We start from the raw sequence: 13,469 nt of genomic DNA, 5'->3' as shown, positions 1-13,469 counted from the left end.
GATAATTCTGTAATATGAATAGTGAAAATATTTATTTTATATATTTTATATTAATAATTTGTTATAAAAAATGGGAATGGGAAACGTAATTAGCAGTTTTATATTGAAGGTTAATATTATAAACATTAGGAATAATGGCAGTAAATCCCTTGTATTTTAACAAAATTTCCAATGCGGTACTTGTAGATTCAATTTGTCTAATGTGATATTTGTACTTTTATTCTGTCTATCAATTCAGTATCTCGCTCAAACGGTGTGAACTCCTAACACAAATTGACACGTAGACCAATCAAGGAGTGCCATGTGGCACTATTTGTTAGGAAAAAAGTAAATGGTCAAAACAGGGGACTTGTAAACAATTATACAATTTTTTCTCCGAACTCGAAAAATGTGTTGCTGTCGGCCATCAATGTCCCAAAATAAAATAAAAATTTTCGGGACCTAAAAAAGGTGTTGGTGTTGGCCATCTATTTGCCAGAACCCAATTTTTTTTTCAAATACTGGTATTTGAGTATATCAGTATGATACGGTTTAAAAAAATACTTTGATGCTGGCCATTGATGTCCCAAAATCAAAAAAATTAATTTTTAAAGCCTGACATAATCATCAGGCAATCACGGAGTCAAAATATAAGGGGTGCCGGCTATTGAGTTCTCATAACCAAAATTTACTGTTTATTTCATGTCATTTGGTGAATATTTTTTAACTAGGGTTCTTTTTGTAAATATTATTTTTTGGGGGTTAGATAGGTAAAATAGCCGCATTAATTTCTCTTTTAATACTAAAACCCTGCATCTCTAAGAAGCAAAGAACGGAAAAAAAAATGGCGACGAAGATGTCACTTACTGAGCTTGACGACGAAATAGTGCGCAGCATGTCGATTGGCGCAGTTTTCTCAGACTTTGTAATATTTTCATCACTAATTTCCTCTTTAATTGTCTTCTAGGTTCGCCATTAATGTAAATTAAGATACAGAATACTTTTTTTTTATAAATAAAAACAGATGCTTCAACCTTCTGGTTTTATTTGATATTTTTTAATGCATTTATTCAATTAATAGAAGGTTTTTATTCAGTTTACTGATTCAGATTCCGTTTTTGAATATCCAACTGGATTTTTTTGCTTTATTTTTTATCAAATATTTTCAGGGAGGAAAAATAAATTCACTTGACTTTCATCGAAAAGATGATCTATTGGTGACTGCCAGTGAGGACGATTCAGTTCGCCTTTACGACATTACCAATGCTAAGTTAGTTTTTCTTCTTTTTCTTTTTTCGTTCCTTTTACTGTAATTCAATAGAGAATGAAAAAAAAAGTATTGCTATTGATTTAATTTTAATATTAAAATTTGGAAGTTTTAGTTTTTATTATGATATTAATTTCTGGGTATTTCTATGATTTCTTCTTTGTAATTAGGTTTATTGCTGGAAATCTGAGTGTTAAGATCATTTTCTTTGGTCACGTTATTCATTTTAATACTGGTTTAGGTTGATTAAGAAAACATATCATGAGTTTTAATATTGCTTTATGCATCACCACAGTGATGTTATTTGCTCTTGGAATGTTTGGATCTTTTTCATCCTATTTTTGAGAAAGTTTTATTTTTTCGTATGATTTGAATTAAGAATATTTCATTTATTTCTGCTATGTAATTAGGTTACGTGTTAGAAATTTAATTGTCAAGATCATTTTCAATGGTTTCATTTTAATGTTGGTTTAGGTTGATAAAGACAACATATCATAAGAAACATGGTGCGGATCGAATATGTTTCACGCATCATCCTAGTTCTGTTATATGCTCTTCGAGACACAATTTGGAATCGACTGGAGGTGAGCTTCTTAGGATGGTTTAAGCTTTTTTCTTATGCATGATAACTGAACAACAGTTTTTGTATCTGTTTTTTTTTTCTTTTGTTAACAGAATCCCTACGATATCTTTCAATGTATGATAACCGATGCCTTCGCTACTTCAAAGGACATAAAGAGAGGTCGGTAATTCTTGAGATATTGATGTTATCAGGATAGGTTGAGAAGAAGTCTGTTTCATATGTGATTTGTATGTAATTCAAGCAATCTATTATAGAATAACAAAGCCACTTGAATGCCCAAGTTTAATGTTACTTTAGTAATTCAATATTTCAATGAAGGTTTTGGATCTTAACTTCGTGTAGCATGTTTTTGAAATCTGTGTATATATTCATATATTAATCTGCATCAATTGTTTGCAAAAACCTGTTAAAGCTATGAAAATGGAAAACCTTTGGCTCTTAAACAGGTTTTTCCTTGAATTCTGCACCCTTCCTCAACCAGCCTTTTCTGTTATTAATTTGCGAATGCTATAATTCTTATAAATTTCCCTGCATCTGCGGTTGTAGAGTTGTTTCCCTCTGCATGTCTCCGGTAAATGATAGCTTCATGTCAGGTTCTCTTGACCATAGTGTGAGGATTTGGGATCTCCGTGTAAATGCCTGTCAGGTTGGTTCCACTCTCCCATGAATTTCATGCAAATGTTGGGTACTAAGAATTTATTTATGAAGAAAATTTTCTTCTGTTAAGATATAGAAGTGCTTAATTGAGAAAAGAATTCTTCCTCGTTAGCCCACTTCCTTAAACAAGGCAGAATGAGACAGACATTAAGACCAGATAAACTGCCAAAAAAGGAAGTTTCCAAATTGAGCAATCATCATTATCCATCTGTTTTGCTAAAGTATTGGTTTGCAGATGATCTTATTATGTTTTTAATCCACATATCATTGTCCCAATCTTACACAAATGTGATTTATGCTCACTCTTCTAGTTTTCAGGGAATTTTACGCCTACGTGGTAGACCAACTGTAGCATATGACCAACAAGGCCTTGTCTTTGCTGTGGCTATGGAAGGGGGTGCCATTAAATTGTTTGATTCACGCTCCTATGACAAGGTTTTAAGTTTTAACTCATTAAACACTTACATGTGATCTGTCATATCAGTATCATGAGTTTACCTCCATTCTTTCCTTTTTTTGGATTGTAGTTTGACAAATTCAAGTTCTCTCTCCTAATATAGGGGCCGTTCGATACATTTTTAGTCGGTGGAGACACAGCTGAGGTTTGTGATATCAAATTCAGCAATGACGGCAAATCAATGCTATTGACAACCACAAATAACAACATATATGTTCTTGATGCATATGGAGGAGAGAAGGTTAGCTACCCTAATTGAACTAGCTCTACCCCAAAAGTTGTTTTCTGAAAGGCCCTAGCTCAATTTTTTCCTTGGACTTTGTTTGTATCTTATTGGACAATTTCTTGATTTAGTACTTAGATCTAAAAACTTGTGCAGCGATGTGGGTTCAGTTTAGAACCATCTCCAAATACAACTATAGAGGCAACCATTACTCCGGATGGTCAGTATGTGATCTCAGGTATCAATTCCTCCTCCTAAATGCTACTCGAGAAGAACATATGCATTTGTGATTATGTTTTATTTTAGGTTGACATTGAATAATTATAAAAATTTAGAATAAATAATATTTCTCCATATTGAGATGTAAATTGTTAATTAGCTTTTATTTGTGTTTTGTTTGGAAACATTGTAATTTAGCTCATTTTAACTAATTGAAGGGTCAGGGGATGGAACCTTGCATGCCTGGAACATCAACATGCGAAATGAGGTACAGCCGCCCTTTTTCTTTGAGTGCTTCTCATGTTTTTTCTTGTTTAGCTTCTATGAAATTATAAATATGTTATCATTATGGATTCTCATTGCCCACCCCTTCTTTCTTTCACATCTTAAAGCAAACGAGGAAACAGGAAAGGAGTATATACCATATACAGCATTGCAAAAACAAAACAAACTCTTTAACAACTTCCATTTTGTTTGATCAAGACCTTTTTGTGTTTTGTGCTCTCATGATTCTTTCTTTGATGGGGTTATGTTATTCAGACTCACGTGAAAATGTTGGATACGGATATGTACGCTACATGAATATGTTCTTCCTTGTATTTGGAAGGTGTTATTCCTTTAACCAAGTATCAATATGTGTCAGATTTGGATAGAGTAAATAACATGGGAGGGATATACCCCCCTCTTTCTGCAACCAGTTTTCATTGTTCAATGTTTCAATTCTTCTAATGCCACATTTATTATGTTTTCTGGCATTCTGCTTGTGGTGTCAATGACAAACCTAGAGAAAGTGTTTATTGTTGTTATTTCTTATTATGAAAAAAGTCGTAGTAATTTACAATCTTAGAAAGTGCTAGCAATTATTACATCATACTTACTGTGTTCTCTTCCAGGTAGCCGCTTGGAACAGCCACATAGGTGTTGCAGCTTGCTTGAAGTGGGCTCCTCGTAGGGCCATGTTCGTTGCTGCATCAACCGTTCTTACATTTTGGATACCTAACAACTGTTCAAAACCAGCTGCAGAGACCGGTTCCACTGATGCACAAGCCGGGCTGCAGTTTGAGCAAGTCGGCCAATAAACCCAGTGCCTAATCCCCGGTAAATCATCAATGAACTCAATGCTTTTCTTGTTGGAAATAAACTCCAATGTGCCATTATAAAAAAAAAAAAAAAAACAACTTAATGTATTCAGATTGGGCATCAGTTGGTAACATTTAGAAAGTAAATTAAATGTTGAGAATATTTTGTGTTATGGATTTAAACCATTTGGTTGGTTGTTAAGTAGGTTTTGTAATATAATCAAAACTGGTAATGATCTAAATTGGTGTCATGAAATTGTAAATGTCCAAAAAAATTTTGGGTGGAAATGCAACTCATAAGCTTTTGCAGTTTGTGCTTTGTAGTATATAATTTTAGCCCATTGGATTTGGTCCCAGATGTTGTGATGATGTTCAAAAGAGGTTCAAGGATAAATGGGATTCTGTAGTATTACTATAGTGTTATTAAACTCGAACCGGTTCTACTGAACTCACACAGGTTCGAGTTAAAGATTTATAAATTATATATTTGTAATTTTTTTATTTTTTTTTCCTTCCATTTGATGGAGAATACTTTTGATGCAGAGCTTTAAGAATTTTCACCTGATGAGATTATCCCTTGAAATGATATCAGAAGGCTATTTCTATGAATTTAGGGGTGTTCACGTGATGTGATCGCATTTTCATATTTAGATGAGGATATTACTCTTTTCTTTGGTGAAAGATATTCATTTAATCGGTAATATGACCTTACCCATAGTATAATTTGAATCGTGTTTCATTTGTAGGTAATTATGCTGCTTTGGTAATGTGATTTCTTTACAATTTTTTATATATTCCGTACATTTTCTTCATTTTGATATTTTCTTTTCTTTTTTTTCATGCCAAATTTCATATAACACACCGCATATATAATAATAAACATAAAATAAGTTTTAGAGTAACAAACACGAAGACGAGCAAATATATAAGCTTAATACAAATATACGACAGTAATTGAAATGTCCATTTATGTCCTAACAGCACCACCACCCTCATGAGCCTTGTTCTCCATGTTCTGTCCCACATCCTTAGTCTTCTGTCCCACATACCCTACCATGTCCCACATCCCCCTCTTTGCCTGCCCTTTTCCAACTCCGGCGCCGGCGTTAGCCCTTATCATGTGCTTCAACCCATAGTTGAGCGAAGACAGCCCCGTCAACCCGAATGCTCCCGACGACAAGAAACCAGCCACCGCCATGGAAATGGCGATGGTGGCAGGGACAATAACTGGGCTGAAGATAATGAAGAGGGGTATGGCGATGCTAAGCCCGATGAGGGTGCCGGTGAGTGTAAGCGCTGCCAAAGCAAGCAATGAGCCACCGACAGGGAGGAGAGTGAGGACAGCTACAATCTGGGTGCTTGATGGTTCTGTTTGACGGTAGTGGGGTGGAGGGTGAAGTAGCTGAATCTCTTGAGGCTGGTTGCGGTCAGGGTCACGGTCACGGTCAGCCATGGATGATGAAAAAGAAAAGTAATAGTATATGTTTATGCTTGCGATGAGAGGGTTGGGGGTACTTTTTCGTTTTATAAAGGAGGGAGGGGTTTCAAAAAGGAGACACGTAGGGGCTTAGATGGTGAGTGGAGGCTCTGCATGAGAGACTGCTGTGATTCTTTTGTATGCTATAAGCATCGAAAACATAATCCCTACTCTCCTATGGATTATCTCTATATTTTTAAATTATATAATTTTTTTATCTATAAAGAATAAATTTCAAAATTATAGATTTTATGTGAAATTATATACATAAATTTGATGTATTAACTTAATCTAATTTTTATATTAATTTTATATGTTATTATTAATTAATTTCAAAGCATATATTTTATTATTTATTGTATGTTATTTTTAGATGTATTTCTATATTTGAAATACATAATTTTCACATGGTTAGCACAAATTTTGTGACCAGGGGTTTCTTTCTTTATTATTATTATTTTTTTATTTTGAGCCTTTTAATACTTTACTAAAAAATGGCCTTCTCTATGTTTTGGAAAATTGTAGAATAGTTTTGAATATATAATACTCAAAATTATTTAATTTTAAAAAAGTAAATGAATTAAAATTAAATTATTATAATCAATTAAATAAAATTGAGAAGAAGAAATCATATAAAAATAACATGAAAAATAATTAAAACATGGTATAAATATGGAAAATAACATTAAAAGAATATAAATGTCAAAATTTACATATAATGAATGTTTAACATTTAAAAGTTATTAGAAAGTTGTAAAACTTTTAGATACATAAAATATTTGGAATACAATTATATGAATATGAATATTATACTGAAAACAACATATATGGAACACGAATGCTTGAATGTAGCAGAATTTGGATAAAATGATTATTAAAATGTATTAATAAAAAATAATATAATCAACAAGTATTAGGTACAATTGTAGGACACGTTGTATTTTTAAGGAGAGACACAAGTTCAAACTTTGAAGATGATATTGTTAAGATAGGTAGACCCTAAACTCTGAATCTAGACAATAAAACAAGCATGAAAATATCAAAATTCATTAAATAAGTACTCGTCAATAAACTTTACAAATTCAAAGTAATTAAAAAAAATCATCCATATGTATTAATTATTAAATATTATTATATATATTTCAACTAAACCTATGTGTTACCCGTGTAGAAAAGAAAATTTGTTATTCTAAGTTTCTATTGGAATGGTGTATATCGGTCGGTACAGCTGAAACCCACTACATTAGGCTTAATCATTGAGTTCCTTATCTCATCGGTACAATAGTAGAAAAGTGGAGTGACAATGCTGGATGAAAGTATTATTAGAGTCGACTTGAAGATACTAGACTAAGTATTCATCAAGTTAGGATGTGATAAATTGATGAATGTTTATAACCTTCTAAGGATTTCGTGGGTTTGTTTGATATAAAATTATATTTAGGTGAGGAATATAACTTTCTGCATATAAACTCGAGTTTCGTCAAGTTTTCGCAGTGCTTGAACAATGAAATAAGCATGAATTATCACTCAAATTACCATATCAATGTCATTAAATATATCTTCATATGTAAACTTAATTTATTTCTCAGGAAGGCTGATGGCAGCAGCCTCATTGGCTTGCAGAATAAATGCATTGTTTGTTTCACAAGACGACATTCTTACTTCTTTTATTCATGTATGTGGTTGCCTGTTTTCAGATCATATCCCTTCTGAGTTCTCCATTTTGTTTTTTACTTATTTTAAGAAAAAAAATGGGATATTATCTTACCTGGCCTTTAATTTTCAATAGCTGCACATTTGGATGATTTTTAGATTCAAATATTGGATTTCGTTGTTGGTAATATCAAACATCTGAATTTGCTAATTTGGTTTATTTTGAGTATAGAATATAAAATATGTTTTTGATGCATGTTTAATTTAATTTTTAGAATTTAGACATCAGAATCATTTATAAAGCTTCTCCAAAGTCTCTATTTATAGGCATAAGGAGTATAAATGAAGCAGTTAATAAGATGTTCATAACACTTTTATTGTTCTCCTTGTCTTTATTTTGCTATCTTATGTATAATTAAACGAAAAAGAATATTATTAACATCGGTACAACACTAACAGCAATTTTAGTTCCAGTCCCTCGCAGATTTTTGCTTTCTTTTCAGTATTTCCATACCCTTTACTATGTTCAAGTAACTTCATGTCTATTATTTTGTTATTAAATTCAGTTTATTTAAAGGAGAGGAGACAAGAAAGCAAGAGCAGATAAAACTTGAAGAATCTCAAATATATTTAATTACAAAATGTAAATTTTATTAATTATTTAACATAAAAATTGGGGCCAGACAGGTAAAAAGAAAAATGGGACAAATATTGGATTCGGCCCATCAAGGAAAGCCCTAACCAAAGAAAAGGAAAACTGAGCCATAAAAACCTGATCCAACCCAAAATTTCACAACCAATAAACACTATATATATAAAAACCCTAATTCACATTCCAAGTTCAAGAACCCTATCAGTTTCTCATTTTCAAGTCTGCAAAACCCCTAGCCAGCCACTTCCCCGCCGCCGCTCCGAACCATGGGCCGAGTCCGCACCAAGACGGTAAAGAAATCCTCTCGCCAAGTGATTGAGAGGTACTACTCTCGCATGACCCTTGATTTCCACACCAACAAGAAGATCATCGAAGAAGTGGCTATCATCCCTTCCAAGCGTCTCCGCAACAAGATCGCCGGCTTTTCCACCCATCTCATGAAGCGGATCCAGAAGGGTCCCGTTCGTGGCATCTCTTTGAAGCTCCAAGAAGAAGAGCGTGAGCGTCGCATGGATTTCGTTCCCGACGAATCCGCCATCAAGGTTGATCAAATCGAAGTCGATAAGGAAACTCTCGATATGCTTTCGGTTCTCGGGATGGCTGATATTCCCGGCCTTGTTAAGGTCGATCCGGTTGCTGTTGCGGTTCCCCAAATCGGGTTCGGTCGCGGTGGTGGACCCGGAAGGAGATTTTAAGTGGTGGGTATCCATGGATTTGATGGGTTCTTAAATCTTAAGTTTGTTATGCTTATTTTTGGTAGTTTTTTTCTCTATAATTTTATGTTCCATTTTTGAACCATTATAGTTGTTTCAACCTTAATTGGTGCCCAAACTTATTAAGCTTTATGTGAACTTGTTTATGAAGGTATTTGAAGGGGGTAATTTTCAGTTTTTCCCCTCTGAATATCATATTTGACTGATTTGAATGGTTCTTGTTCTGCAATCAATTATAACCAAGAAATTAGAAAGCTGGATCTTAGGTAGTAGTGAAGTAGGGTTCAACTACAATCTTTGGTGACATAACTTGGATTCAAAGTTTGTAGTTTGGATATATGGTGTTTATTTGCAAATGCATGCTGTTGTTCGGCAGTTTTCATGTCGGGAATACGTTGGATATAAATGAGCAGATGTTTAGCCTACTTCCATAATCTTTAGTTTAGTGTTAAAGACATTGGGATTGGAAGGTGTTTCTAGAACTGCCTTAAGAAGAGAAATTGGTAGTAAAAAATCTTTGATGAGCTAACTATTTTGTATGAATGTGATTATAGGATGCATAGAAATATTGACCTTTTATTACCACTCTGCAGAAACTATTGTTTCCAGTTTGTACAGAAGCAGACCAAGCTTTGGCAATTTGTGTAACCTAGAACTACGCAAGGGGTAGGTTTTAAAATTTAAATCTGGGGTAAAGGGGTTGAAACCTAGAACTATAGTAGACAATAATTGAAAAAGGAAGCAAATTTTGTATGCTACTTGTATTCGGGGAGGGATAACGAAAGCAGGGTTTGATCTTTGTTTGGGGAGTGCCAACACTACTTTTTGTTACTCATGAAAGTTCCATCATTGAATTATGTTTTTTTCGTATAGATGTTGGTCCGAGTCTCATCATATTTAGGTTCTTTGGAGCTTTTAAATTTTGCCATGCATCGTTTTGTTCAGATAGGGTGTTAACACTCAAGCTATAGCATATAGGGTAGCATCGTATCACTTGATGTAGGCGAATCTCGGGTGATTGTGTGCCAAGCATAGTCTAATTTGAGGAGACGTATTAGACACTTACGGCATGTTTGGCTATTTTGTAGGAATTGAATAAAGCTGAAATAGAGTAGAATAAGTGTGGGAACAGAATAACTACTTAAATAGCGTAAGAAAAGAAGGTTCAAGTAACGAATATGCCCTTAAATGTATTTTTTTTAAATGAAAAAAAATCTTAAAATGTGAAGTCTCAAATGATCAATTTACTTTTGATGGATTATTTATTTTTCTATAAAATTGTAAATATATTCAAATAATTATTATACCCTTTAATAAATTCAAATTTAGATATTTTAGAAAATGAAATAATACCCAAAATTGTAAATATAATCAAATGGTCAATATAATTTGGGATAACATTTGATATCATATCGAACTATGCTTTAATGTGTAATTGTATATATAAATTTTGATTTTGTATAATTTTATATATGAAATTTTGATTTGATCTAATTTTTGTAAATTATTAATACAATTATTAATATAACATTATTTTACGTTTATATATTATATATAAATAATTATATTTAATAAATTAATATATTTATTTTTTTAAATGTGTGTAGTTAAATCAAAATTAAAATTGTACGGAATTTAAGTTGGAAGTTAATAACTATGACAAGAGAAAGAAGGCATTTCCATGAGTATTTACCCTTGTCTTTATGCACTATGTTTAACCTGATATAACAGAAATTTAAGAAAAGTTCACAAAAAAACTGATGCCCAGAAAGCCTCCAAAATCAATTCCAAGTTTTACCTAATCAATATTTAAAAATTAAAAAAATTAAAAAAAATGAAAAGGAACAGGAAAAGAAAGCCTCAAAATTTAAACAGGAACAACCCAGATGTGAAATCTCAAGTTCAAACAAATAGCAACGAATAAATCTATACTCAAACCTGATGACCCTTGAGATTTGTTGATGCTGAAAGCCGATTACACCCTACAATGGAGGACATATGCCCTAAACTTGAAAAAGAAAGAAAGAAAAAACATAATTGCTAATCAAAGGGAAGAAATATGGAAAAAAAATCTTGTAGGTAAAATAATCCAAATCCCCTCAGAACACCTAGAAATAGTTTATTGTTGAAGATTAAATGTGAAATCTCAAACGAAAGATGACAAACGCGAGTAAAAAAAGAGAATGGCCTCTGGTTCTGGATTGAGAATAAGATTGAATTATGAGGACAAAACCGGAACGTCAAAAAAATTGGTTATTCCGCCCAAGGTAGATTTAATATTTAAATATTTACATTATAGTAATATTATATATAAATATATATTTAATTTTTATGTATCATAAATTACATAATATAAAATAATATAAATTAAAAAAAAAGATAGACAACACTTGGATGTTGAATGTTAAAGATCAAGTTTAACTCATATTTTAAGTGGGTTTAATTTTTATAGTTTAATTTTTTTATTCAAACTCTTTCGAATTTCTGATGGATGACTCGATCATGAATAAGTCTAATTCAATTAGCCTGAATATTTATTTAATTTAATTTTTAAAATATATAAAATTATTTTTTTAAAAACTACAAGTAGAATATCCAACCTAAGCTGGGGCAGTTAAATAAAAGGTTTTCAAGGCCCGGCCCATCGATACTTGTAGGAGAAATAGCGCATGAAACTAACGTTAAAACAAAGGGTAAAATCGGAAGCTACTATAAGTTTTGGCGGGAAAAAGAGCCGTTAATCATTAGATTACCAAAATTTGGCGCCAAAAATATTCTTTTTCCCTCGATTTCGCCTTAAGAAACCAAAGGGTTATAAAACTTAAAAGACTCTGCATAAACTCATCATCTTTTTCAACATCCCTCCTTTTCACACATTCAAAGTTCTCTCCTTTCCTTTTCTTCTACTTGTTTGATCATTTGTTTCAAAAAAACCCATTCCCGCCCCCCCTTTTTTTGGCTGATTTCAGTCAGAAACATCAAATTCCTCTTGGGTTGTTCTTATAAAAAGCAAATCTGTTTCTCACATTGGTTTGATTCCTTTGATAAAAAGAACCCATCTTCTCATCTTATGTTCCATTTTTTTTTCTTTCAGTTAAAAAACAAAGATCAGCTATTCCCCTGTTCTGGCGCTGTTTATTGTTCGGGTATTTGCTTCAAAGTCAAATGGGGTTCTCCGAAAAGCCACGAATAGATGAAAGATTAGAGAATGAAGGGAAGAAATGGGTGATAACCGGCATACCTTCATTGAAACCAATTAACACAAAACCAAGTGAAGAAGAAGCAACAGCAGCTTGTTCAACAACTCCAACTTCAAAAGAATCAAAGATAGCAGACAGATTGCCTTGTCCCCCACCTCCAACAAGGCGTAAGCCTCCTTTAAGATGCCACCGTAATGGAGTTAGAGAGTTCTTTACTCCTCCTGATTTTGAAGCACTTTTCAACTCCCATTTTCACAATGCCATTCGACTTCCAAACTAGCTTTTCTTAAGAGTTTTTTCTCTTGTGGGGGGTTAGTAATTCCTTCTCTAATCATTATATTGGAGAGGAGTCGAAGGTGTACAAAGATATAATCTTGTTTTCAATGAGAAACCTTTATGTATATGTAAGGAGAAGTGCTTTAGTTGTTTGATTTGAACATTGGCGATTAAAAGAGTAATAGCGATATGAAATTAACTTTTCTTTTTATAAGAATTGTTTAGCTAAAGAATTTGTCCAGTAGTTGATTGAATTTAAGCTCGATTGATATAGATATTGTTGTCGATCTAGAAAGACATACTGTAATTACATATGTCATATTTGAATAGTTTGCATGTCCTTACTACTACGCTTTTATGATTTTTGAACCAAATGAATAAATTAAAATGAAGTATCATCTAACTTTGAAAATTTTAATATAGTTTTTTTTTTGTTTATTTATAATATAAATCTTGTTATAACTTTATAAAATACATGTAATTATAGTTATATTTTGATTTTTATAACTTGTTAATGCATGTTTGTACATATTCATGTGTCTATGCTTCTAATATAAATTTTATAACTTGTATAAAAATTAATTGGATTCTGGTGTTTGAAAATTATGAGTATTTGGGAAGCTATAGTGTAATCGGATTTGAATGTAAATACTTGTATAATTATTCTAATTCTCAACCTCCATGGAATTGAAAAATGTGATTGGAGTGCTCCACTTATACCCAATCTAGTAAGACTCGCCAATTACAAGTAATTATAGTCAAATTTAATTATCAGGTAGCTTTTCAAACACCCCTTAATATTTTCATTTTTTGATGAAAAGTTAATTAGATTATTAAAATTTTAATAACACTAACGTGGAATTCTCGTAATAATCCACGTTTACTTTCTAAAAAAAATATGATAAGCAAACAAAACTCTAAAGGTTCAAAAAATTTCAAAATAGTTGATAAAACTAGGATTCTATAGAGAATATATGATGGCAATGTGTTGTTTATGAAAGTGAAGGTTGTTTTACTCTATTTTGAAGCAAGGT

At 32.3% G+C, this 13,469-nt stretch overlaps 4 protein-coding genes across 7 annotated transcripts; 3 read left to right on the top strand and 1 right to left on the bottom strand.

Annotated features, from left to right (window-relative positions):
• The first annotated feature begins 776 nt into the window (after positions 1-776).
• Positions 777-5,070, top strand: LOC107914232 (protein ANTHESIS POMOTING FACTOR 1). Of its 4 annotated transcripts, XR_001688737.2 has the most exons (12): positions 783-904; positions 1,149-1,249; positions 1,721-1,830; positions 1,922-1,988; positions 2,376-2,475; positions 2,805-2,921; positions 3,047-3,184; positions 3,323-3,404; positions 3,604-3,653; positions 4,279-4,483; positions 4,822-4,921; positions 5,008-5,070. XR_001688737.2 is itself a non-coding variant. In XM_016843076.2 (11 exons), exons 1-10 carry the CDS (start codon positions 824-826, stop codon positions 4,462-4,464), a joined length of 1,032 nt encoding a protein of 343 aa, XP_016698565.1. In that variant the 5' UTR covers positions 783-823; the 3' UTR covers positions 4,465-4,483; positions 5,008-5,070. The 4 variants fall into 4 exon arrangements, 3 of the variants coding, with proteins under 3 accessions (XP_016698563.1, XP_016698565.1, XP_016698564.1); XM_016843076.2 differs by lacking the exon at positions 4,822-4,921; XM_016843075.2 differs by having other exon boundaries at positions 4,822-5,070.
• Positions 5,071-5,332: 262 nt separating this feature from the next.
• LOC107914233 (oleosin 16.4 kDa-like) lies at positions 5,333-6,113 on the bottom strand. Its single transcript, XM_016843078.2, has one exon. It carries the CDS (start codon positions 5,915-5,917, stop codon positions 5,432-5,434), a length of 486 nt encoding a protein of 161 aa, XP_016698567.2. The 5' UTR covers positions 5,918-6,113; the 3' UTR covers positions 5,333-5,431.
• Positions 6,114-8,393: 2,280 nt separating this feature from the next.
• On the top strand, positions 8,394-9,165 carry LOC107943271 (40S ribosomal protein S17). Its single transcript, XM_016843073.2, has one exon. It carries the CDS (start codon positions 8,513-8,515, stop codon positions 8,939-8,941), a length of 429 nt encoding a protein of 142 aa, XP_016698562.1. The 5' UTR covers positions 8,394-8,512; the 3' UTR covers positions 8,942-9,165.
• A 2,626-nt stretch (positions 9,166-11,791) lies between these two features.
• Positions 11,792-12,596, top strand: LOC107916033 (cyclin-dependent protein kinase inhibitor SMR6). The gene has a single exon (XM_016845202.2). The coding sequence runs from the start codon at positions 12,125-12,127 to the stop codon at positions 12,437-12,439; it is 315 nt and encodes a 104-aa protein (XP_016700691.1). The 5' UTR covers positions 11,792-12,124; the 3' UTR covers positions 12,440-12,596.
• Positions 12,597-13,469: the final 873 nt, after the last annotated feature.

The sequence above is a fragment of the Gossypium hirsutum genome, chromosome D10 (assembly GCF_007990345.1).
Source record: "Gossypium hirsutum isolate 1008001.06 chromosome D10, Gossypium_hirsutum_v2.1, whole genome shotgun sequence".
Taxonomy (NCBI): Eukaryota; Viridiplantae; Streptophyta; class Magnoliopsida; order Malvales; family Malvaceae; genus Gossypium; species Gossypium hirsutum.
The sequence above is the reverse complement of the archived record's forward strand: the minus strand, read 5'-3'. Positions and strand labels throughout refer to the sequence as shown.